The sequence below is a fragment of the Macaca mulatta genome, chromosome 5 (assembly GCF_049350105.2).
Source record: "Macaca mulatta isolate MMU2019108-1 chromosome 5, T2T-MMU8v2.0, whole genome shotgun sequence".
Classification (NCBI taxonomy): Eukaryota; Metazoa; Chordata; class Mammalia; order Primates; family Cercopithecidae; genus Macaca; species Macaca mulatta.
The window spans coordinates 1,191,846-1,218,040 of record NC_133410.1 but is presented as its reverse complement, the minus strand read 5'-3'; the positions used below and the strand labels follow the sequence as shown (position 1 = coordinate 1,218,040).

General features: G+C 43.0%; 1 protein-coding gene, 3 long non-coding RNA genes and 1 other non-coding gene across 10 annotated transcripts in view; 2 read left to right on the top strand and 3 right to left on the bottom strand.

The window, feature by feature from the left end:
• Nucleotides 1-23,684, top strand: part of LOC144341068 (uncharacterized) — a 34,781-nt gene extending 11,097 nt beyond the window's left edge. Inside the window, exons 2-5 of the long non-coding RNA XR_013417653.1 lie at nucleotides 15,335-15,435; nucleotides 21,599-21,724; nucleotides 22,471-22,617; nucleotides 23,468-23,684. This is a non-coding gene — a long non-coding RNA (uncharacterized LOC144341068). The remainder of the gene's footprint in view (nucleotides 1-15,334; nucleotides 15,436-21,598; nucleotides 21,725-22,470; nucleotides 22,618-23,467) is intronic.
• LOC144341074 (uncharacterized) lies at nucleotides 6,682-25,397 on the bottom strand. The gene is made up of 3 exons (XR_013417659.1): nucleotides 25,284-25,397; nucleotides 7,216-7,327; nucleotides 6,682-6,948 (listed from the first exon to the last, which is right to left on the bottom strand). It is a non-coding gene; the product is annotated as an uncharacterized LOC144341074 (long non-coding RNA).
• On the bottom strand, nucleotides 18,054-23,156 carry LOC144341073 (uncharacterized). Its single transcript, XR_013417658.1, has 2 exons — nucleotides 20,634-23,156; nucleotides 18,054-19,927 (listed from the first exon to the last, which is right to left on the bottom strand). It is a non-coding gene; the product is annotated as an uncharacterized LOC144341073 (long non-coding RNA).
• On the bottom strand, nucleotides 19,490-19,624 carry LOC114678581 (small nucleolar RNA SNORA48). The gene has a single exon (XR_003730015.1). It is a non-coding gene; the product is annotated as a small nucleolar RNA SNORA48 (small nucleolar RNA).
• The window catches only part of RNF212 (ring finger protein 212), a 57,889-nt gene continuing 56,870 nt past the window's right edge, over nucleotides 25,177-26,195 (top strand). For all 6 annotated transcript variants that reach the window (XM_078002873.1, XM_078002872.1, XM_078002874.1 and 3 more), the window contains exon 1: nucleotides 25,177-25,680. In XM_078002873.1, coding sequence (XP_077858999.1) covers nucleotides 25,663-25,680 — 18 coding nt within the window. In that variant the 5' untranslated portion in view covers nucleotides 25,177-25,662. The remainder of the gene's footprint in view (nucleotides 25,681-26,195) is intronic.

Sequence of the window (26,195 nt, the reverse complement as noted above, 5' to 3'; positions counted from 1 at the left end):
TGGTCAACTGATCTTTGACAAAGGTGACAAGAATAGAGTGGAGAAAGGAGTCTCTTTAATAAATGGTGCTGGGAAGACTGGATATCCACATGCAAGATAATGAAATCGGACCTTTATTTTACACCATACACAAAAATAAACCAAAAATAGATTAAAGACCTAAATGTAATACCTGAAACTGTTAAACTCCTACGAAAAACCATGAGGGGGCCGGATGCGGTGGCTCACGCCTGTAATCCCAGCACTTTGGGAGGCCGAGACGGGCGGATCACGAGGTCAGGAGATCAAGACCATCCTGGCTAACACAGTGAAACCCCGTCTCTACTAAAAAATACAAAAAAAACTAGCCGGGCGAGGTGGCGGGCGCCTGTAGTCCCAGCTACTCGGGAGGCTGAGGCAGGAGAATGGCGTGAACCCGGGAGGCGGAGCTTGCAGTGAGCGGAGATCCTGCCACTGCACTCCAGCCTGGGTGACAGAGCGAAGACTCTGTCTCAAAAAAAGAAAAGAAAAGAAAAGAAAAACCATGAGGGAAAAGTTTCATGACATTGGTCTTGGCAATAATTTCATGGATATAATGCCAAAAGCACAGGCAACAAAAGCAAAAACTGACAAATGAGACTACATCAGACTCAAAAGCTTCTGCATGGTAAAGGAAACAAAATGGTAAAAAGGTAACCCATGCGATAGGAGAAAATATTCGCAAACCATATGTCTACCTGACAAGGTGCTACGCTCTAAAATATACAAGGAATGCCACAACTCAATAACAAAAAACTGAATAAACCAATTTGAAAGTGGGCTAAGGACTTAAATAGACATTTCTCTAAAGAAGATATTCAGATGACCAGCATATGAAAAAATGCTCAATGCTATGAGGGGAATGCAAATCAAAACCGCAATGAAATATCACCTCATATCTGTCAGGATGGCTATTGCTTTTTTAAAAAACCAAGTATTGGTGAGAACGTGGAGACACTGGAACACTTGTGCACTGCCGGTGGGAAGGCAAAGTGGGTGCAGCTGCTGTGGAAAACAGAATGGAGGTTCCTCAAAACACTAAAACTGGCCGGGTGCAGTGGCTCATGCCTGTAATCCCAGCACTTTGGGAAGCCAAGGCGGGTGGATCATGAAGTCAGGAGTTCAAGACCAGCCTGGCCAAGATGGTGAAACCCTCTCTATTAAAAAATACAAAAGTTAGCCAGGCATGCTGGTGGGAGGCTGAGGCAGAGAATTGCTTGAACCCGGGAGGCGGAGGTTGCAGTAAGCTAAGATTGCGCCACTGCACTCCAGCCTGGGCGACACAGCGAGACTCCGTCTCAAAAAACAAAGAAACAAACAAACAAAAAAACCCACTAAAACTAAAACTAGAACCTCATATGATCTAGCAACCCCACTTCTGGGTATTTACCCAAAATAATTTAAATCAAGATGTGAAAGAGGTACTAGCACCCCATGTTCATAACAGCACTATTTACAATAGTCAAAATGTAGAAACAACCTATATGTCTATGATGGACAAATGAGTAAAGAACATACGGTATATTCATACAATGGAATATTATTTAGCCTTAAGAAATAAGGAAATTGTGCAATCTTAAGCAACATGGATGAACCTTGAGGATACTATGCTAAGTAAAATAAGCCAGTCACAGAAGGACAAACACTGCAAGATTCCACTTACACATGGTACCTAAAACAATGAAATTTGTAGAATCAAAGAATGAAATGGTAGTTGTCATGGGCTGGGGGGAGGGAGAAATGAGGAATTACTAATTAATGAGTGTAAAGTTCCAGTTAAGCAAGATAAATAAGTTCTAGAGATCTGTTACACAACATTGAACCTACAGTCAACAATACTGTAATGTACACTTGAAATTTTGTTAAAAGGGTAGATCTCGTGTTGTGTTCTGGTCATAATAAACCTAATAAAGTTTAAAAAATAAAGGAAAAAATACAAAGCTAGATTTCTAGATTTCTGTACTCAGTGAAAATATCCTTCAAAAGTGAAAATGAAATAAAAATGTTTTCACACAACCAAAAGCTCAGAGATTGTTTCACTATCAGACCTGTACTACACGAAATACGGAAGGGAGCTCTTCAAGTCGAAGGGAAATGAAAGTATACATATATTGACTTGTGAAGTTTATAACACATGTAGCAGTAAAATATATGACAACAATAGCACAAAGGAGGAAAGCAGGTAAATGGAGTTAAACAGCTGAAAGATTCTCGCAATGTTCAGCAAGTAGTAAATACGCTAATTTAAGGAAGAAGGCAGCGCAACAAGGATGCATATTATTACCAAGGTAATCAATAAAAGAATACTGTACTAAAAGAATGCATAACTAATATGCTAATAGAGAAAAATGAAAAAAAAAACTGGATTAATCCAAAGAACGGCAAGAAAGGAATAAAGGAACAAGGAACAAATAAAACAAATGAAAAACAAATAGCAATATGGTAGACTTAAACCTAAATATATTTTACATTAAGTGTAAATGGGCAAAACACTCCAATTAAAAGACCAAGATTGTCAGACTAGACTAAAAAAACAAAAAATAAAAAAACTACATGCTGTTTCCAAAAGAAAACTTTAAATATCAGAAAGTCTGAAAGTAAAAGAATAGAAAAAGACATACCACGCAAATAAGAACAAAAAGATAGTGTAAAGTAGACTTTAAGAACATAAATATTACTGGAGTTACAGGGGTACACAAATCACCAATGATGGTTTTAATAACAGAAAGAGGTTTAGGGGGTGTTTCCTACTCAGCTGTTATGAATTTTATTTAAAAGAATGTTGAGGCCAGGTGCAGTGGCTCACGCCTATAATCCCAGCATTTTGGGACGCCCAGGCAGATGGATCACCTGAGGTCAGGAGTTTGAGACCAGCCTGGCCAACATGGTGAAACTTCCATCTCTACTAAAAATGCAAAAATTAGCCAGGCATGGTGGCGGACGACTGTAATCCCAGCTACTTGGGGGGCTGAGGTGGGAGAATTGCTTGAACCCAGGAGGTAGAGGCTGCAGTGAGCCGAGACGGTGCCACTGCACTCCAGCCTGAGTGACAGAGCAAGACTCTGTCAGAGAGAGAGAGAGAGAGAGAGAGAGAGAGAGAGAGAAAGTTAGTCCAAGAGAGATGACCGTAGAGCCAGTCATCAAAATCTACCTAAAAGTTTGTTTTTTCTCATTAGGACTAAAAATAGTCTGCAAGGGACTGGTATTCCATCTTGCCCAAGTGGAGGTAGCCGAGAGCACTGTAGAATGGAAAACAGACTTTGTAGACAAAAACACAAGCCATGACATCCACCTTAATGCCTAACGGCCGGGTGACTGTGAGTCTGTTTCCTTCTCTGTAAACTGAAGATAACATGAGCCTTGGAGCAGCAGAGCACTTGGCACACCCTTGACATGTTGCAGGTGCTCCGTCGGTGTGGGTTCCCACCCTCTCTTCACCTTGGCCTCTGGGTAGCCTAAAACTACTAGAGACACAGGTGCGGCTCTGGCTCTGGCTCAAAGCTCTCTCTGAAAGAAAGAGAAGCTGCTCCAGAAGCAGACAAAGGCCTGCATTCCCCAACTGGACACTGAGAGGGGGATGATATGGGGCTTGCGCACCTGCCAACAGTGCCAGCTGACAAACCTGGGGTAAGAAATCCTTGCCCTGTAAACTTATTTAGAAATTCCTAAGCCAAATATATTCTGTATTTTTTATCTTGTTTCTCTTAGTCCTTCTTATTAATGTCCCTTAACAATAAATTCGATTGTCTCGAATTTTAAAAAAAAAACAGATAAAGCAACTTTGATGGTAAGTTTGAGGGGTAGAGATGAGAAGAATAGGGAGGGAAGACGCTGGTGGTGGGTAACTGTGTACGTTCTTCCCACCTGCCTAGTGAGTTTCAGTTTTTTTGTTTTTTTATTATTTTGAGACGGAGTCTCCCTCTGTCACCCAGGCTGGAGTGCAGTGGCGCAATCTTTGCTCACTGCAGCCTCCACCTCCCAGGTTCAAGCGATTCTTCTGCCTCAGCCTCCCTAGTAGCTGGGATTACAGGCACGTGCTACCACACCCAGCTAATTTTTGTATTTTTTGAGAGACAGGTTTCATCATGTTAGCCAGGCTGGTCTCAAACTCCCGACCTCAGGTGATCTGCCCACCTTGGCCTCCCAAAGTGTTGGGATTACAGGCATGAGCCACCGTGTCTGGCCAAGTTTTAGTTTTAAAGCCCTTAAAGCCACTTGCTTTCCAGTCCTTGATGCACTTGAAGAAAAAAAAGAAAAAAGAAAAAGCATTAGTCCCTTATAAAAAGCAGGGACTGTTAAAAAGGGAGAAGCACCATGAAGCATAGTGATCATAATGCAGCAGACTGTTCATAAAATGTTTAGAATTCACAACTAATAAGCAAAAACATCTGCTCCCGGATGCGCCCTTTCAAAGGGTCCCCTGATCTATCTCAAGCATTCTGCAAAATACCCATAGTTTTATTTTTCAAAGTACAAGTTTTAGAGACTAGAAGGGAACAGGAGGGCAAGTTAAATGGGTGTCATCATTCGTCATCCCACCAGGGCAAACAGACCCCACTCTTGTCTTCATGGGAGACCTCACTGCCTCTCTGGACTGTCTTGGGTTGGGTGTTCTACAAAGCAGACCCTGAGCCAAGGATTCAAGTGCAAGTGATTTGCTAAGGAAATGCTCCCAGAAGAAGGGAGGAGAAGAAGCCAAGCAAGGGCATTATTTCAGGTTAACCCCAGACTCATCCTAAGCCCTGGAGGAGCCCAGAAGCATGAGATAACTACAGATCCAGCAATTCTGGATCCACACCCAGAAGAACTAAAAGTCGGGACTGAGATACTTGTATATCAATGCTCACAGCAGCCAAAAAGTGTGCATCAATAAATGCACGGATAAACAAATGTGGTCCATCCATACAATGGAATATCATTCGGCCATAAAATGAAGGAAATTCTGTTACATGCCACAACACAGATGAACCTTGGAAATATTATGGTAAGTGAAATAAGCCAGACACAAAAAGAGAAATACTGTGTGATACTATGTGTAAGGCACCTAGAGGAGTCAAATCCATAGACGGAGACTCTCAGGAGTCATAACAGGATGGGAGTTATTGCTTAAGTGGGTAGACTTTCTGCTCGGGGATATGAAAACATTCTGGAAATGGATGGTAGTGATGGTTACACAGCAATATGGCTATACTTAATGTCACCGAATTGTATACTTAAAATGGTTAAAATGGTAAATTTTCTGTTATGTATATTTTACCACACTTTTTAAAAACATTTTTTAAAAATCTGGACAAGGGCCAGGTGTAGTGGCTCACGCCTGTAATCCCGGCACTTTGGGTGGCCGAGGCACACAAATCACGAGGTCAGGAGATCAAGACCATCCTGGTTAACATGGTGAAACCCTGTCTCTAAAAATACAAAGTTAGCCGGGCGTGGTGGTGGGCGCCTGTACTCCCAGCTACTCAAGAGGCTGAGGCAGGAGAATGGCGTGAACCCGGGAGGTGGAGCTTGCAGTGAGCCGAGATGGCACCACTGCACTCCAGCCTAGGCGACAGAACGAGACTCCGTCTCAAAAAAAATAAATAAGAATAAAAAAATAAAATCTGGATAAGATATACCACAGCTTGTTCCACCTCCGGGCAAAGGAGCTGGGCATTTGTACTTGCATCCCATTTGTTGGCACTGGCTCAGGCTGGGGAGGCGCAGACCTCAGCTCAGGCTCTCCCTGTCCTCTGTGCAGGGTATGGCTCCAGCACGCAAGGCCTCGTCTAAGGCCACAAGCTGCAGTTAAGCACGCCAAAGCCAGGGGTGGCTAAGAGAGCAGGAAGGGACCTTAAGGGCCAAGGGGGCATCAGCAGTGCCCACTACAGCCCTGTGGGCCCGAGTCATGGCAGCTGTCTTCTCTGTGGCCAAGGACAAGTGCTCTCACCTCAGGAGTGTTGCTGATACCTGGCCTTGCCACAGGCCCTCTGCAAATACTCATGGTGTCTAAAGATGCTGACTTGGGTAAAGTATCAGCCCTTTCAATTGTTTCTCTTTGGTGATGAAAAATGACACACATCTAAGAATAAATATAAGGTAAATGTGCACAATGTCTACATTGAAAACAACAAACCAGTCACAGAGGGCTATCCTGTATTTTTCTGGATAGAAAAATGGGTAGGAGATTAAGATGCTTCACACGAGAGGAGACGAGACCTGAATGGCCAGGAAGTGGATGAGAAGGTGCTTGAGTTAACTGTCAGGAAAAACGTAAAGCAAAGCCCACTGGGATGTGACTACACACTCACCAAATGCCAAAATGAACAAGACAGAAAATAACAAGCATACAAGCAGATGTGGAACTCCCACACACAGTGGGTCGTGAACAGGCCCCACCATTTTTATATCTACTGAAGTTGAACATGGGCACATCCCATGACCAGGTAAACACAGGAAATGTACAACACAAACGCAGTGGTTCACAAGACATGCACAAGAATCTTTACGGCAGCACGATGTGAAATAGCCAAAAACTGGACACTGCCTACATGCCCACCAAAAGGCAAATGTATAAGAATAGTTGTGTATTCAAAAATACAATCTTAAACAGCAAACAGTGATCTACATGGGCATACAGCAACACAGACGGCACTCACAAAGTGTCGATTAAAAGAAGCCACACAGAGCATATATTTTTATGTAAAGCACAGAAACAGACAAAAATAATCTGTCTTTAGAAGTCAGCGTAGTGGCTCCCTTCGTGGGGGTGGTGATAGGTGGCATGGCAACTTCCAGGATGCTGATGATGTCTGGACCAGGGCGATTCCGTCTGTGAGAATGTGCTGAGCTGTACTCTGATGATCTTTTTGTCAAAAACATGCTTCTTCTACTGAGACTCTTTGAAACATTATAGGGAAACAGAAGATCCTCCTGGGAAAAGGGGACATTCTAGAAGAGATCACCATGTTCATAGCTACTCTCGAAAGCAACTACTTTCTATGCCCAGGTCTCTACCTCATAAACTAAATCAGAGCACGTGGGGCAGAAGCTGAGCATCAGCAGCATGTAAAGGTCCCCAGATGACACCAACATGCAGTCAACTTTAGGACCCACTGGACGATCTTTCCTACCACTTGACAGTGGGAATTTACAGATCCCGTCCCCCAGCCTGAAGTCTCCCCTCACTCTTGGAGTCTCAGTCTAAGTGTCACTTACCCTCCTCGAGGTTCCTGTTACCCTCAGAATAGGAGCAGGCAGTATGATCAATGAGAGAAAAGGGCCAGGTCCTAGAGGCCTGAGGAGCTCTTTAGTGAATCTGGATTTCATTCTAAGAGCAATAAGGAGGGATTGAAGAAATTAAGGAAACATCATCCCTCTTCTGTCACTTATACCCCATTCTGCCTCAGTTAGACATGAATTAATTGTAGTTAGCACATTTTGAGTGATGACCATGGGCAGGCAGTGTTCTCAGAAAATGCACTGATTAATCTCCATGACCACCCCGACATAGGGCCTGCTACTATCCTTGTCTTACTTCTGAGAGGTTTTGTAAAGTCACCCAAGATCACACAGCTTGGGAGTGGTGAAGCCAGAGCCAGGGTCAACCAGATAATTCTGCCTTTAACCGCCATGTGCAGGGCCTCCCATTGCCTCATCCTTTCCTCAAACACAGAATGACCCTCAGTGTCTGCCAAGCTCCATACTCAGCACTGGGAAGATAATGTTGGGTCTCTCATCAGCTCTCTGAATATACCTGAATTTAGCTTACAGAAGAGTATTTAAAACAGAAAGACAGTCACAAAATATTACGTGGAAAAATCAAGCTACATAGTATGTGCCGTATAATCTCATTTTTTATAAAATATAAAAATGTACTTACAGGAAAAAGGCTAAAAGGATAATATGAAATACCAAAACTTCTAAAGGAGATTTTACTTTCTAAACTCCCTATAATGAATGTTTTATTTTTCTAATACCAACCCAAATGACCCACAGTGCCAGCCTCAAGGACTCATCATCTGGAGCCAACGGGGCAGCCACGCCAGGGATCACAAGGAAAGGCTGGCCGCCTTATCAAGCATAGGCACAGGGTACCAGGGAGGCCAGGAGAGGTGCAGCCTGGTGGACAGCATCTGTGTCCCTGAGGCAGCTCCCCTCCCACAGGATCTAGATGGTCCTGGCACCCAGTAGGCACCCAGTGTTTACTGAACACCCAAGAGGAGTAAGGCCTCTACCTGCAGGCTCTGCAAGAACCACACGTGGAGTTGGTTTACAGCACACACGCACACCCCACATCCAAGTCTATAGGGAGTAGTGGTGGTGTTTTTGGTGGACAATGCCTGGAATGTGGGACTTGGCCCTGCTAAAGTTTAATCTTGGAGCTGCCACTTATTATCTGAATTTTAGATAAGTCATCTCAGCCTCTTCAGGCTTCAGGCCCCTCCTCTGCAAAACTGGGTATTGTTAGACCTACTTTACAGGGTTGTGGGGTTAAATGGGAGTGTCGCTAGAAAAACTGTGAGTTAAAAGCCTAATAATAATGTAAAGAATTATGTATCAAGTACTTACATGGAACCTAATTTGTAAGGTGCCAATCTGTGTTAAATAGCACAAAAATATTAACCCACATATTCTTCATACCCTAAGAGAGATGCCATTATCCTTGCTTTACTGGTGGGGAAACACTGGGCAGCTCGGTGTCTTGTCCAAGACGGCAGTTAGTAAGCTCCATCGCAGTTCCTAGCAGTGAACCCTGCAGGCTCTCTCGCAGCGCAGTAAGAAACATGACACAGTATCTCATCTGTACAGACACATCCTGTCACACGATTATCTCATCTACACTGCACAGAGTGCTCTCCCAGGCTTACTCTGTCCAGGAACAATGATTCTCTTCTGCCATCTGGTGGCAGCCATGGGGCATGACACCTGAGGGGGCATGTGCTTAGGGCTGGAGGATCTTGGCAAAATCAAGCAGAAATTCTCCTCCTCCATTCTGGTAACTCAAAGCAGTATGCCAGGAATACTGGCATTTTAATGGGGGGAGGGGGCAACTGGCACTCATTCAAAATCATTTGCTGAGCATGTACTGTAGGATATACTTCCATTCATTCCACAAAGATGTATTGAGCCCCTACTAAGGTGACCCAAACACCACCCTAGGCTTACTGTCAAGCTATAGACAGCCAAAGAAACAGGAATAAAATACATCTGCCCTCTAGTACCTTACGGAATACAGACAAAGGGGGCACCAGAACATGTGGGTATGCTGACAAGATTAGCTCCATATGGGCAAGTGGGGGCAGCAACAAGAGCAAAGTCCTAGAAAATAAGAGGGGGTGGCCACTGACAGAATAGGGAACCCCCACCCACCCCAACAAGAGGGAGTCAGAAAGGATAAATGTGGTGGGGTTAGGACATTTGGTGGTGAAAAGATGGTGTCTTATTCTGTTTTCTGCTGCTCTGACAGAATACCACAGACGTGGCAATTTATAAAGTTTATTTGGTTGACAGTTCTGGAGGCTGGAGAGTCCAAGAGCATGACACCAGCATCTGACAAGGGTCAGCCCATGGTGGAAAGTCAAGTCAGTGCATGAGACAGAGAGAAGTAGGTCAAACGTATCCTTTTTATGAGAACCCCACTCCCACAATGGCTTTAATCCCTTCATGAGAGTGGAGGCTTCATGACCCAATCACTTCTTGAAGACTCCACCCCAAATATTGGTAAAATGGCAATTAAATAGCAACACGTGCTCCGGGGGAGCCAATCAAGCAACAGCAGGTGGAGACTCTTACCATTTCCATAAGACGCAGGGTAACCATCTGAGAAGTGGGAGTGGGGGCAGGAAGGTACTGGAAGAGGCTAAGGAGAAAAGACACACATGAACCAGTTGTTTTAGAGAATAGTGAGCACACATAACCATGATTTTTAGGTGGTAATACATTTGGAAAGTGACTTGGAAAGCCTGGCTGTGTGCTTTTCTCCAGGAACATTCAGCTGCTTCAGCAAAGGTGCCTAATCACCTTTAGGGCTTTGTTGCCTGTGTTGTTGAATGCTTCAAATGCACTTTAAAAGAAATGTGTATTCTACTGTGCAGGAGAATGTTCTATAAATGGCAAGTAGGTCCTGTTGGTCGATGATGCTGATCAGTTCTTCTACATCCTTGCTGATTTTGTCTAGTTCTATCAAGCACCAAGAGAGGAGTACAGAAGTACCAACTATAAACAGGGACGTGTCTACTTCTCCTTTCAGTTGTCAGTTTTACTCCACACGTTTTGAAGCTCTCTTGTTTGGTGCATTTAGGGTGATTATGTCTTGGTGAATTGATGCCTTTCTTATTGTGTAACGTCTCCCTTTATTCCTGGTCATTGTCTTTGCTCTGAAGTGTACTTTTTTTCCCCCTGCTAAGGTAAGGCCTCACTCTGTTGCCCAGGCTGGAGTACAGTGGTTCAATAATAGCTTACTGTTAACCTTGAACTCCTAGGCTCAAGGACTCGTCCCACCTCAGCCTCCTGGGTAGCCAGAACTACTGGTGCATGCCACCACACCTGGCCAACTTTTAATTTTTTTTGTAGAGACAGGGTTTTGCTATGTTGCCCAGGCTGGTCTTAAACCCCTAGCCTCAAGTAATGCTCCTGCCTCAGCCTCACAAAGCACTGAGATTATAGGTATGAGCCACCACACCCAGCCCTCTGAAGCCTACTTTGGCTGATATTTATATAGAGACTCAAGAGTTTTAAAAACCCATGTCAAAGTGGTACATCTTTTTTCATATTTTTACTTTTAACTTGCCTATAGCACTATATTCAAAGTGATTTTCTTGTATACTGCATTATAATCGGGTCATTTAAAAATCTATTTTGATAATCTTTGTCTAATCTGTTTAGACCACTTACATGTAATGTAATTACAGATGTCAAGATTTAGGTCTGCCATTTTATTATTTTATTTTTATTATCTCCCTGTTTTTTATTCCCCTTTTCCATGTCCTGCCTTCCTGTGGGCTACTTGAACATTTTGTACTATTCCATTTTGCTTTACCTATAGTGTTGTTCATTTTATCTTTTTCTATAATTTTTATTCGTGGTTACTCTTGAGATTATCGTACACATATTTATCAGTCTAGTAATATCAATATTTTACCATTTCAAGAAAAATACAGAAACCTTAACACCATTTAAGTCTCTTTGCTCTCCCATTCTTTATAACATAGTTGTCTTAAATATTACCTCTGCATACACTGAAAAGCATACCAGGCATTGCTATAATTTCTTTAAAAAATTTTTTTCCATAGGTTATTGGGGAACAGGTGGTGTTTGGTTACATGAGTAGGTTCTTTAGTGATTTGTGAGACTCTGGTGCACCCAACACCTGAGCAGTATACACTGCACTCAATTTGTAGTCTTTCATCCCTCACCCCCTTCCCACCCTTTCCCCAAGTCCCCAGAGTCCATTGTGTCAATCTTATGCCTTTGCATCCTCATAGCTTAGCTTCCACTTATGAGTAAGAACATACAGTGTTTGGTTTTCCATTCTTGAGTTACTTCACTCAGAATAAGTCTCCAATCTCATCCAGGTTGCTGCGAATGCCATTAATTCATTCCTTTTATGGCCGAGTAGTATTCCATCTGCCGTTTGTGTGCTACCTAGAGACTAATCTGAAACCTAGGCAGTATTCCACACCATAGTTGAATTCTCAAAGTTTTTGCTTTATTGATTCTGGTCAGTTTCAAGCATGAGCTGCTCAGAGGTGTGCTCAGGACTTCATACACAGAATTAAAGATCTTTCTCTCCAGTTCTCTCTTCTCTGAAATCCTCCCCAATTCTCTAGTGTAGAGACACTAACTCTTTATTGTCCTTCACTTAGTGCTGGCTGGGTATGTTGACAGGGCTCCCCTCCAGAGTCTCCATACTGAAGCATCCAGTGGGAGGGGTGCAATTTCTTTAAGGTGTTCATCTGGAGGAGGGGAGTAATATAGTTTGGATATTTGTCCCCATCCAAATCTCATGTTGAATTTTATCCCCAGTGCTGGAGATGGAGCCTGGTGAAAGGTCTTTGGATCATGACAGTGGATTCCTCACGAATGGTTTGGGCCATCTCCTTGGTGATAAGTGAGCTCTCACTCTGAGTTCACAAAAGATCCAATGACTTAATTAAAAGTATGTGGCACCTCCCCCCACTCTCTCTCGTGCTTACTCCTTTTTATTTTTTGATACTTCCATTGGTCTTGATGCTCCTCCTTTTGTCATGTAATGTGTCTGCTCCTCCTTCACCTTCCACCATGCTTGTCAGCTTCCTGAGGCCTCCCTAGAAGCCAAGCAGATGCCAGCACCATGCTTCTTGTAAAGCCTATAGAACCATGAGCCAATTAAACCTTTTTTCTCTGTAAATTACCCAGTCTCAGATATTTATTTATAGTAATGCAAGAACAGCCTAATACAGGGAGGTATACTCAAAGAAGCTTCACCTTGCAAGGCATCCTATTCCAGATCTTTTGGCTAGAGACATTAGGTTCTTTTTAAAATTTTGGTCTGTAATTGTAGGTTGTAGACTGCCACAGCACCGAGACCAGGATACACAGGAGGAAGAAAACAAACAGATAATCCACTGCTGAGTTGTGCTATGAGTCCTGAGGTCCTTGGCCACTCTATCTTCTTTCCTCCGCCTTTCAGAGTCTTCTGGTAGTTGCTTTATACATTTGGCCCAGGATTTTTAGTTGTAATCAGCAGGAGAAATAGGGCGGAACGGACCTATCCCATCTTGTCCAGAACCATCAATGATACCTTTTTAAAAACCTTCTTAAAATAGATCATACTAAAAAGTACTAAATACACATTACACATATAGTTAACAAACTTTGGGATGCGGGGAGCAGGGGAGATGGGCCAGAACTATTTGAAAGATGCCTTAAGATTGAGGGACACTCTAAAGTGCAGGCAGAGCTTGAAAGTTAGTTGCAGCTTTTTTATCCCTGGAAGTGTTCCCTCTAGTTGTCTCCCAGAGAGTACATTTTCCATGGGATGCCCTCTGTGGCCAATCTCCAGCCTCACATTCCCTTCTCAAGCCCCTATCAGGGAACTGTCTCTCTCTTGCCTTTCAGGGAGGCACTGTGATAATGGAGCTAGCAGCTTCAGGCTTTGGAATCAAGACTGCCTTAGTTCTAATTCTGCCTCTACAACTTCTTGGTTATGTGACTTTATCTGAGAACCAGTTTCCAACCTGTAAGATGGGGACAATAATACAGAAACCAATACTTTTTGCAACCTCTACTATTATCACATGGCCTAAGCTACTTAGATTACAATAGTGTCACTGCTTCCACCCTTGACCCTTCTTCATCCTTTTCTCTACATAACAGCAACAATAAGAAACCTAAAAAGGAAAGTCACATCACGTCACTCCTCTACCCAACTGCTTCTCCAAATCCTTACAATGGACATAGGGACTCTCTATGATCTGGCCCCTGCTACCTTTTCAACCCCACCTCCTACCATTATTTCCCTGCTAACCTCACTCCAGCCATTCTGCTGCTCCTTGAAAATTCCAAGCATCCTCCTGCCCTCAGGACTTTTGCATAGTCTCTGCACAGAATTTCCTTTCTCCAGATGGAGACAGCATAATGTGGTGGTAAGGGAAAAATCACCTTGGTTACTAAAAAGTGTGTGAGTGTATACAGTGGGCCCTCCATATCCACAAATTCTGCATTGGCAAATTCAGCCAAATGCAGATGGGAAATATTTTAGAAAAAATAACAAGAAATAACAATACAACAATAAAAATGCAAATAAAAACCCAATACAGTATAACAACTATTTACACAGCATTTACATACTAGGCATTATAAGTAATCTAGCGATTATTTAAAGTATATGGGAGGATGTGCACAGGTTATATGCAAATACAATGCCATTTTGTATAAGGAACTTGCGTATCTGTGGATTTTGGTGTCCTGAGGACATCCTGGAACCAATCCCTCATGGATACTGAGGCACAATTGTATATATGTATGTGTATATATACATAAAATACATTTATTCAGTGCTGTGTCAAGCACCATTCTAATGGACCAATTTACAAACATCTGAATCTTTATGACAATAACCCTACATAGGTAAATACTACTTTTTTTTTTTTTTTTTTTTTTGGAGGCAGAGTCTTGCTCTGTCGCCCAGGCTGTAGTGCAGTGGCACAATCTTAGCTCACTGCAGCTTCTGCCTCCCAGGTTCAAGCAATTCTCCTGCCTCATCCTCCTGAGTAGCTGAGATTACAGGCATGCACCACCACAACCGGCTAGTTTTTGTATTCTTAGTAGAGATGGGGTTTCGCCACGCTGGCCAAGCTGGTCTCGAACTCCTGGCCTCAAGTGATCTGCCTGCCTCAGCCTCCCCAACTGCTAGGATTACAGGCATGAGCCACCACCCTCGGCTGGTAAATACTACTTTTATAATGATTTTAGATAAATGAAACTAAAGTATAGAAAAATTAATTTGTCCACATAGCTAGCAAGCAGTAGTCAGGATTCAAACTCAGTGTAGTGCCTTTTCCCTCACCTTTATAAAATTTTATATTTGTACTTTATAAGCATATATTATACTTACATAAATCTATACATGAGTGATGCAAGTTAAGTGCTTAGCACAGTGCCTGGCACAAAATATGGGTCCAACAAATGTTAGCTGGGTTTTCATTCCCATTGTACCTTTCAAGGGCACATGAGGGAATTTAAGCCATATGATGGCTACCACATACTAATGGGAGAAAGTCAGAGACTCCTTCAGATCCAGCCTTTAGCAGAAACCTCTGAAGACAATGAAATGAAAGATTTGACATGACTACATTGATGTTTTAGCAAGGAATTCTGCTGGAAGTGTATGGGACCAAGTTATGGGAGGAAGAAGTTAAAGCAGGGAGAACTACCGGGGAGGTACTGGAAAAGGTCCAAGAGTTCTATCTCTTAATGGCAGCTCACATGGAGTTTACATTCTAGGTGGAAACCTTTCATACGCTTATTTTCGGCAGTTCTCACAACTGAGATTTGAGAGGGATATATATTACCCCTATTTTTCTGAATAGAAAATGGAGGCTTAGAGTGGTGAAATAATTTGTCAAGTTACCTAGTCAACAAGCGTGAGAAATGAAGAACTCAAGTCTTCCTCTATATTCCAGAGTCCTCTACTCTGTTAGATACCTAATTGCCAAGTTATAGCTCTTTAGACTAAGAGTGTTTTACGATTTAGGTAAACTGAGAAAGATAAATTCATTTAATTTAGCAGTAACATCTAATAAACATTATTACTGTTTCTTACATCTTGTAATGTCTTATATTTTTGAAACAGGGACTTTCAAGATACAGCAATGGGACACAGGCAGACATACGTTCCTTGAATCTGCTCCTGGTTTGGGAATGTTTGTGACTATTACAACTTACAATGGTGAGGTAAAACATTGTTTTATACTTTGTTACTAAAATTTTTCATTTGCCAAAAATTCAGGTATCATGTAGCCCAGTTTTAAAATCTCTACAGTAGCACTTACACACCGGCATTAATAATTTTTAATGCATATAGCACTGAATGATAGCATGACATAAAAACATAGAAAGTGCCTGCCCTCAATGAGCCTATAGTTTACTTGAGAAGCAGAGACAGGCTTCATAACATAAAAAGCTTTTAAAAAATAAAATGAGGAGCCCCAGATTTATCATCTTGAGGTCTGCTGATCTTGCTAGGCAAAAGGGACCTTAGGGCCAAAGCACCCCTGTGGTTTTGCACCACCCAGGCCCCATCTGCTTTGCTGGTGCTGCAGCCCCACCCAAGCACAAGGGTCAGATAAGCCAACTCCTCCCATTTTGACATGGGTGTTCTCTAGCAATGCAGCAGCCTCAGGGACTATCCGGTCTTATATACCTCTTACTCACTAGGAGTTAGCAGAGGAGTACAAAAGTCACCAGGTAATGTGGAAAGAATATGGATTTTGGAGTCAGGATCAAACTCAAGCATAGATTGTCACATATAAGCTAAAACCTTGGAAGGGTTATTTGACTGCTTTGATGCTGTTTTCTCATATATACAATGGATATAACAGAGATATCCATCCCCCACTCTGTAAGCTCAAGACAATGAATTCCTCAGTCCACTAACTCAAACCTAGTTGTCCTGGAGCTGTGCTCATGGGGTAGCAGAATAGTTGTGGACCAAAGACTTGGAGAACATAACAGGCTGGCAAGAAAAGGGTGCTTGAAGTAGGCAGGACAGGACTCCCACTCTCATAAAACTGGATAACTGGTTGACCCAAGCTCAGGAAGACACTATGACACCCCCACTTATGTGGAGACAGAGAGCTGTGCTGAAGACTCCAATCCAGATGGATTTTTGGACACTTGATTTTTACCTGTTCAATAGTTTTCTCTTGGCACCTCTGGCACCTCACTGACAATAATTCCACTGGGACTGTTTTCCTAGCTCCAGCACTTGTCAAGACAGCTACCCCCTCTTCTCTACACACCCACATCTACGCTTCTAGCCCACTTTCTGTTCCGTTATATCAAACCCCAATTCTCTTTTGTACTTTCCCAATAATCCTTAATGACCAATCTGAAAATGTCTCCAAAGTACATTAAACCCAGAGCCAAATTTTAGTTGAGCCAAAAACTATCACATTAAAACCCATTCACTGTTTTTTTAAGACATAGAAGACTCATTCTTTGAAAATTGAAATTGCCTGAAACAACATCTGAACTCTCTATTCTGTTCCATTGATCTGTTTGTCTATTCTTTCACCAATATCACACTGTCTTGACTACTGCAGCTTCATAGTAAATCTTAAAGTTGGGTAGTCTTAGTCCTCTTTTATTCTTCTCCCTCAACATTGTGTTGGCTATTATGGGTCTTTTGTTTCCCCATATAAATATTAGAATCAGCTTGTCAATATTCACAAAATAGTTTTAGGATTTTACTGGGATTCTGTTGAATTTATAGATCAAGTTGGGAAGAACTGAGATTTTGACAATAAGAAGTCTTCTTATCTATGAACATGGACTTCTCTCCATTTCTTTCACCACAGTTTTGTTTTCCTCATATAGGTCTTGCACATATTGTTAGATTTATAAATAAGTAATTTGAGGGAGGGTGCTAATGTAAATGATACCATGCTTTTTATTTCACATTCCACTTGTTCATTGTTAGTATACAGGAAAGTGATTCACTTTCTTACATTCATCTTGTACCCTGCAACTTTACTATAATCACTTACTAGTTCTGGCAGTTTGTCAATTCTTTTGGGTTTTACACATAAAGTCATGTCACCTGTGAACAGTTTATTTCGTCCTTCCCAAACTCCTTATTTCCTTCTACTGCATTAGCCAGGACTTCCAGTCCACCAAGAAAAGGCTTCTAGTTTCTGACCAATAAGTGTAATAGCTATAGGTTTTTTTGTAGATGTTCTTCATCAAATTAAGTTCCCCTGTGTTCCTTGTTTGATGCATTTTTATCATAAATGGGTGTTGGCTGTTGCTAAATGCTTTTTCTGCATCTATTGATATGATGGTATGATTTTTCTTCTTTCACCTACTGATGTGATGAATTACACTAATTGATTTCTAATGCTAATTGCATATCTGTAATAAGACCCACTTGGTTGTGGTAATTTTTATATATTGTTGGATTTTCATTTGCTAATATTTTGTTAAGAGTTTTTGCATCTATATTCATGAGATATAATATGTAGTTTTCTTATAATGTCTTTGTCTGGTTGTGGTATTAGGGTAATGCTGGCCTCATAAAATGAATTAGGAAGTATTCCTTCTGCGTCTATCTTCTGGAAGAGATTGTAGAGAATTGGCACAATTTCTTCCTTAAATGTTTGGTGGAATTCACCACTGAACCCATCTGGGCCTGGTGCTTTCTGCTTTGGGAAGTTTCTATTGATTCAACCTCTTACTAGATATAGGCCTATTCAGATTGTCTACTTCTTGTATTTTATTAGATTGTGTATTTCAAGGAATTGGTCAGTTTCACCTAGGTTATCAAATTTGTGGGCATGGAGTTGTTCACAGTATTTCTTTATTATTCTTTTCATGTCCATGGGATTTGTAACGATGCCCCTTCTTTTGTTTCTGATATTTGTAATTTGTGTCATCTTCATTTTTTTCTTAGCTTGGCTAGAAGCTTTTTAACCTTTTCTAAGAATCAGCTTTTGGTTTTGTTGATTTTTTTCTATCTATTTCCTGTTTTTAATTGATTCTGCTGTTTTTATTTTTCTTCTGCTGCTTACTTTGCACTTAATTTTCTCTTCTTTCTCTAGTTTCCTTAGGTAGAAGCTTAGATTATTAATTTTAGATCTTGCTTTTGAATACAGTCATCCCTTGGTATTTGCGGGGTATTGGTTCCAGGACTCTCCAAAGATATAAAATTCTGAAGATGCTCAAGTCCCTTATATGAGATGGTGTAGTTTGCAGGTAACTAGTGCATATCCTTGCATTAATTTAAACCACGTCTAGATTACTTATATCTAATACAATGTAAATGCTGCAGAGTTGTTACACTGTAGTTTTTCACTTGTATTATTTTTGTTATATATACATATTTCAAATATTTTCAATCCATGGCTGGTTCAATCCAGGAGTGAAACCTGGTATTACAGAGAGCCAACTGTATATGGATTCAATGCTTTCAATTTCCCTCTAGTCACTGCTTTTGTCGCATCCCACAAATTTTGATAAGTTGTAGTTTAATTTTGTCTTTTCTTCTTTGACCCATGTGTTAATTAGAAGTGTGCTGTTTAATCTCCAAGTATTTTGCAATTTTCCAGCTATCTCTCTGTTACTGATTTCCAGTTTAATTCCATTGTGGCCTGAGAACATACATTGTATGATTTCTATTATTTTAAATTCGTTAAGGTGTGATATATGGCCCAGAATGTGGTCTACTTTGGTGAATGTTCCATATAAACTTGAGGAAAATGTGTCCTCTGCTATCATTAGATAAAGTAATCATAGGTGTCAATTATGTCCAGTCAACTGATGGTGCTACTGAGTTCAATGATGTCCTTACTGATTTTGGCCTGCAGGATCTGACCATTTTTGACAGAAGGGGTTGAAAACAACTATAATAAAGTGTTCATCTATTTTTTCCTTGCAGTTCTATCAGGCTTTACTTCACATATTTTCATGCTCTATTGTCAGGTGGATACACGTTGAGGATTGTTGTCTTCTTAAGAGAATTAACCCCTGTATCATTATGTACTGCTCCATTATGTAATTATCCCTGATAATTTTCATTGCTTTTGAAGTCTACTCTGCCTGAAATTAATACAGCTACTCCAGCCTTCTTTTGATTAAGGTTAGCATGGTGTATCTTTCTCTAGCCCTTCATTTTTAATCTATGTGTCTTTACATTTCAAATGATTTTCTTATAGACAACATATAGTTGGGTCTCATTTTTTGATCCACTCTATTTTTTAACTGGTGTATTTAGACCATTGACATTTTTTTTCCATGTGTCCAAGGCATGAACCAGGTATGGGTACAGATTAAAAGCCAAGCTGGGATGAACGAGGGGTTGCTTTGTCCCTGGCTGATATAAGACGGGCACCACCAACCAGGTGCCACTCTACTGAGGTCAAAGACACAGATCATTAACATTTAAGGTGATGATTTATATAGCTGGATTATCTGCCATACTTGTTACCATTTTTTATTCGTTGCCCTCATTCTTTGTTCTATTTTTTTCTTCTCCTCTTTTTCACGCCTTTTGTGGTTTTAATTGAGCATTTTCTGTGATTCCATTCTATCTGTTAGCATATGAAGTTGCCCTAGAGTTTGCCATATACATTCACAACTAGTCCAAGTCTAATTTCAAATAACACTATACGCTACCACTTCACAGGTAATGCCTTTTTTTTTTTTTTTTTTTTTGAGATGAAGTCTCACTCTGTCACCCAGGCTGGCATGAACTCAGCTCACTGTAACCTCCGCCTCCCAGGTTCAAGCAATTCTCCCTGCCTCAGCCCTCTGAGTAGCTGGAATTACAGGCACCCGCCACCACGCCTGGCTAATTTTTTTTTTGGTATTTTTTAGTGGAGACAGGGTTTCACCATGTTGGCCAGGCTGGTCTTGAACTTCTGACCTCAGGTGATCCGCCTGCCTCCGCCTCTCAAAGTGCTGGGATTACAGGCGTGAGCCACCATGCCTAGCCTCAAGTGCCTTTTATTAACAAAGTATTCCTAATTCTTCCTTGCTGCCCCTAATTTTATCATGGCTATCATTAATTTCACTTACATGTAAACTATGATCATTCGATACACTGTTGCCATTATCTTGAATAAAGTGATATTTCTTAGGTCAGTTAAGAATAAGAAAATAGAGGCTGGGCGCGGTGGCTCGTGCCTGTAATCCCAGCACTTTGGGAGGCCGAGACAGGCAGATCACGAGGTCAAGAGATCAAGACCATCCAGGCCAACATGGTGAAACCCCGTCTCTACTAAAAATACAAAAAATTAGCCAGGCGTGGTGGCGAGCGCCTGTAGTCCTGGCTACTCCGGAGGCTAAGGCAAGAGAATGGCATGAACCCGGTAGGCGGAGCTTGCAGTGAACCCAGATTGCGCTACTGCACTCCAGGCTGGGTGACAGAGCAAGACTCCGTCAAAAAAAAAAAAAAAAAAGAATAAGAAAATAGAAAGTTTTAATTTTACCTCCACTTTTCTAATGCTCATCCTTTATGCAGATTTGAGTTTCTGACCTACATAATTTTCCTTCTTTCTGAAGAACTTCTTTTAACATTTCTTACAAGGCAGATCTACCAGCAAAAATTCCTTCAGTTTTTATTTGTTTGAGAAACGCTTTACTCCCTCTTATCTCTTGCAGGATAATTTTGCAGGATACCAAAGTCTAGGTTGGTCATTTTTTATTCCCAATACATTAAATATTTCACTCTACTCTCTTCTTGTTTGGATAGCTTCTGAGGAGAGGTCAGATGCAATTTTTACGTTTGCTGCTCTGTAAATAAGGTTTCTCCCCCCTCTGGCTGCTCAAGATTTTATTATTAGTGTTTGCTTCTCTGCAGTTTTAATGATATTCCTAGCTGTAGCTTTTTGGTTTCATCTTGGGGTTGAGGGGATTTCATGAGGGGGTGAGGGGATTAATCCTGTTTGGTATACTCTGAGCTTCCTGAATCTATGGCTTGGTATCTGATATTAATTTGGGGAAAAATTCTCAGTCATTATTGCTTCAAATATTTCTTCTTTTCTTTTCTCTGTTTCTCTTCCATTCGGTATTCCCATTATGTGTCAAGTTACACCTTTTGTAGTTGTTCCACAGTTCTTGGGATATTCTGTGGGGCAACAGTAGTGGGAGAGTGTTTTCTCCATACTATCCCTGGATACTTTTAAATATTTGTCAATCTGACAATGAACAAGGGCAATCTTACTGTAGTTTGAATTTTTTAATTACTAGCAAGGCTGAATATTTTTCATGTTTATTAGCCATTTGATTTCTTGTTTAGGAATGGCACAATTTTTTACTAGATAATATATAGATGAGATTTATTTTTAAGAATGGAAACTAGGAAATAATAAACTCAATCTACGGAAATCCTTAATTCTAGGTAATATTGTCGAAGCTATATGGCCCGCAAGGGACATTCTATTTTACTTCACATTCACCTGGTGAACACATCATTTGCTTAGAATCTAATTCTACGAGGCTTGTGTCATTTGGAGGGAATAGGCTGGTAAGTACATGCTCCCCATGTCCTTGTTGATGAACACAGCGTCAGCACTATTCAAGCATGACACTGGTATGCAGATCCATTACACTCAAACTGGCTAGAAACTTATTAAAGTCCTATGCCCAGATCTCATCGCAGCAACCAAAGAGGGAGCTGGAGAGCTTGGAAGGGGTTCAAAGGAGAGCCATGAAGTTGATTAAAGGGTTGAAAAATAAGAGCCGTGAGGGAAGGTTAAAAGAACTGTGATTATTCAGGCTTGAAAACAAGTGAAGGCTGAAGAGTGAATTAATAATGGAATTCTAATAAATAAAACTCTTACACGGTAGATGGTGATTGGCTGTTTTCTAAATGTGTTCAGAACTGATGAAAACAATTTGTACTTTAGCATAAGAAATTTAGTTATATGTAAAGAAAATTTCCCTCAGAACGTTAATCAAATTTTCTCCAAACCAAAGTCATTTACCTAATAGTTAATTTGATGTTCAGGAAGGTATAAATATACTGTAAGGTCAGTAATTTACCATTTAATGCATTATTATTACAAGAAAGACTACCAAGTAGAACAAGGAAGAATGGCACTGAGGGAAAAAAGGGAGCTGAAGAGTGAAGTAGCGCCCTGCTTATGAAAAGGGGGAAGGGAGAAAAAGGAAGGACGGAGGAATGGGAGGATACAAGAGTGAGAAAGTAAGGAAAAAGAGTGGAGCTGTTTTTAAAAACATGCCATTTTTTCCTTTTTACTGTTTGTACAGAGGATCCACTTAGATATTCGAGTTGGAGAACACGACCTTGATGCGGCCATTGCTCAAGCAAAGGACAAAGTTAATGAACTTACCTTCAAGCTTGAATATCTAATTGAACAAATTGGGCAAATAGTCAAAGAACAAAACTATCAAAGGGTCAGTCTGCCTATTCAGCTTATTTTATCTCTTGCTACTAGCAACGCATTTCTCAATGCAAAGCCCCTGGACCAAGGAAAGAATGAACTGCCTGTTCCTCACTCTTTCTATCTGAGGTGGACTCACAGGGACTGGAGAGAGCAATTTTTCTTCACTCTGTCTGCTGGACCATGAGCTCCTCTAGGAAAGAGAATTTCAGTTCATTCATCTTTTTATGCCCTGTGCCTAACAAAGTCCCCAGCAGCACAGGGTGTGAGCTTGCAGAATGAATAAATGCTTCCAAATGCATCCTATATATTTGTAGAGACTCGTGTGTACTCACTTTCCAAATCACAATTTTATTCTTATAACATTAGGTGCTTTTTGAGTCACTACACTAAGTGGATGTTGGTCAGATATGGGCTTAAATCTCATCTACACGTCAGTAATCTGTGTCATCTCTAAGCTTCAGTTTCCTTACCAGGTAGATAAGGACAGGTATGATAAGCAAATAAGGCATGCAAGTGCTTGGTCTAATGCCTGGCATAAAAGCTGGACTCAAATGATGAAATCTACCACTACTGGGTAATGTTCACTTTGCCTGATGGTAGCAAATAAGATATATAAATAGGTCAAATTCCTGATATTTTACACCAAAATACAAAAACATCTTTTATAAGGTTGATTTTTACTCTCTTATACTTGGCTAAACAATGGCTTCTGGTTTAGAAAAGCAGACTGCACGGATACATTGGTGTAAGGTATTAATTGGGTAATATTAAATACCTTGAATGCCCACAACAACCCTCTCCTCAAAATCATGAGTTAAGTACTTTATGACACTAAACCTGTCTATTTCTTTTTCGCACAGGACCGTGAAGAAAATTTTCGGATGACCAGTGAAGACACAAATAGCAATGTTTTATGGTGGGCTTTTGCACAAATACTAATCCTTATCTCAGTCGGAATTTTCCAAATGAAATACCTGAAAGACTTCTTTATAGCTAAGAAGCTTGTTTAAAATATTATCAATAAGGACAAATAATTTGCACAATGTTTGAGTTAATAAATCAAAATACCTGCATAAATGTGTATTCCTTTTATGATTTCAAAGATACCAGAGATTGAAATTAACATTATATCATTATAACATTGATAGAATCCTTTTATAATATAGCTTCTGAATTTGACAGATCAGGCACCTCATCCTGTTCTTACTTATTTTTGAGACAGAGTCTCGCTCTGCTGCACAGGTGCCCTAAGGCTCACTGCAGCCTCGACCTCCAGGGCCCAAGTGATCGATCCTCCCACCTCAGTCTCCCGAGTAGCTGGGACCCCAGGCACCCACCTCCACACCCAGCTAATTTTTGTAGAGAGGTGGTTTTGCCATGTTGCTGGTCTTGCTATTTTAAACTTGGTAGAGATCAGCACTGTCTAACAGAAATAAAAGTGGGCTACATATATAATTCTAATTTGTTGTTGTTGAGACAAAGTCTCACTCTGTTGCCCAGGCTGCAGTGCAGTGGTGTGACTTCGGCTCACTGCAACCTCCGCCTCCTGGGTTCAAGGGATTCTCCTGCCTCAGCCTCCTGAGTAGCTGGGATTACAGGCGCCTGCCACCATGCCTGCTAATTTTGTATTTTTAGTAGAGAGGGGGTTTTACTATGTTGGCCAGGCTGGTCTCGAACTCCTGACCTCAGGTGATTCGCCCGCCTCAGCCTCCCAAAGTGCTGGGATTACAGACGTGAGCCACCGCACCCAGCCCATACGTAATTCTGTGTTTCCTAGTCTCCACATTGAAAAGGATTTTTTGAAAGGGTAAAATCAACGCTAGTGATATATTTAACCTAATATATCAAAAATATCACTTTAACATGTAATCAACATAAAATTACCAAGACGTTTTTCACACGAGGCCCTGGAAACAGCTGTATGGGCGCAGGGGCCACTTGGCCCGCAGCTACGGAGAGCACTCACCCTGTGCTCTCCCGGCACAAGCACGTGCCTGAGCCTCTCCATCGGAGCTCTGCAGCGTCCCGAGGGTGGAAACTCTCAGAACCACGCGGAGGGCAATTTTATAAAAACTCACTTCCCCATGCTGGAAGCTGGAAGCAGCAAAGGTCCTTCCCAGGCTACGCCTTCTGTTTCAGAGGAAGCAGGCTCAGGCCTCCCGTGGTGAGGTCTCTGCACCAGCAGCCACCTGGTCACTAGCTCGAAAGCGCAGAGTGCGACCTAGCCCCCACCCCAACCGCCCCACCCCCACCCCACCCCAACCCGCACCGCCCCACCCACACCGCCGTCCAACCCGACCGCCTCACGGCCCCACACCCACCCCAACTCCCACATCCCCACTCCCGCTCCTGCTCCCACCCCAACTCCCACACCCACTTCTCCCTCCCATCCCGCTCCCAGGGCCCCCACACCCACTCTCCTGACTCCTCCGCGGCCCGCCCCGCACACTACCCCGGCGGCCCTGGCCTCAGGCCCAGCTCCCAGCCCTCGTGGTGGGCCTGGCCAGCATCCCCCACCCTCTCCGCGCTCCTTCTGCCCCTCCCCCACTGCGGTCGCGCCCGACGCCTCCTCAGCGCCGCCGCCATTCCCAGCGCCCGACGCCTCCTCAGCGCCGCCGCCTCAGCGCCGCCGCCGTTCCCAACGCCCGCCACCCAGGCCGGGCTTCCACAAAACACCTGAGGACCGCAAAGACAGGGACGGGACGTCGGTGCTCGCGGTGCGTTCCTCCGCCTACTCCAGCTAAAACCACCCGGGAGAGGAGTCAGACGCGCCCTCACTAGTGCTGCAGGGCCGCCCGCGGTGTTGGCGGGAGGGCGCCAGCTCCAGTGCGCGGGCGCAGAGCTGCCGTCGAGTTTGCGCAGGCGCAGAGCTGCCCGCCCGCGGGCCCAGCGCGTGGAGGCTGGTCCCAGCCTTGCGTGGGCCTCGCGTGGGCCCGGCCTCGCCGCTGCGGTCGCCTGGCTGGCATGGCCAACTGGGTGTTCTGTAATCGCTGCTTCCAGCCGCCCCAGAGGACGTCGTGCTTCAGCCTCACCAACTGCGGGCACGTGTACTGCGATGCCTGCCTCGGCAAAGGTCAGGGCGTCCGGAACGCAGGCTGGAGAGGGGAGGGGAGCGGCGGGCGGGGGCAGGGAACTCCGGGGGGCGGGGGGCTTGGGTGGGAAGGCCATGGGGGCACGTGGGGGGCCGCGGAGGAGACAGGGCGGGTGGAGAAGGGGAGGGGGCGGGGCCGCGGGGGGAGGGGGATGCCAGGGGAGATGCCAGGGGAACTCTGAGGGGAGGGGGACTCGGGGGGAGGGGCCGCGGGGGAGAGAGGGCGCGTGGAGAAGGAGGGGGTATGGGGGGGTGAGGGGCTGCGGAGATAGGGGGATTCGGAAGAGGGGCCACCAGGGAGAGGGCTCCTCTAGTGTGATGAGGGGCCGCTGAGGAGAGGGGGACACCGGGGAAGCGTTGGGGAGGGAGGTGGGGAGTGAGGGGCTGTGGGAGGGTGGGGGGAGAGGGGACCCCGGAGGTGGTGGGGGGCTGCAGGGAGGAAGGGGACGCTAGGGGAGGGGGGGGGGATGTGAGAGGTCAAGGGGGTGAAGGGGGAT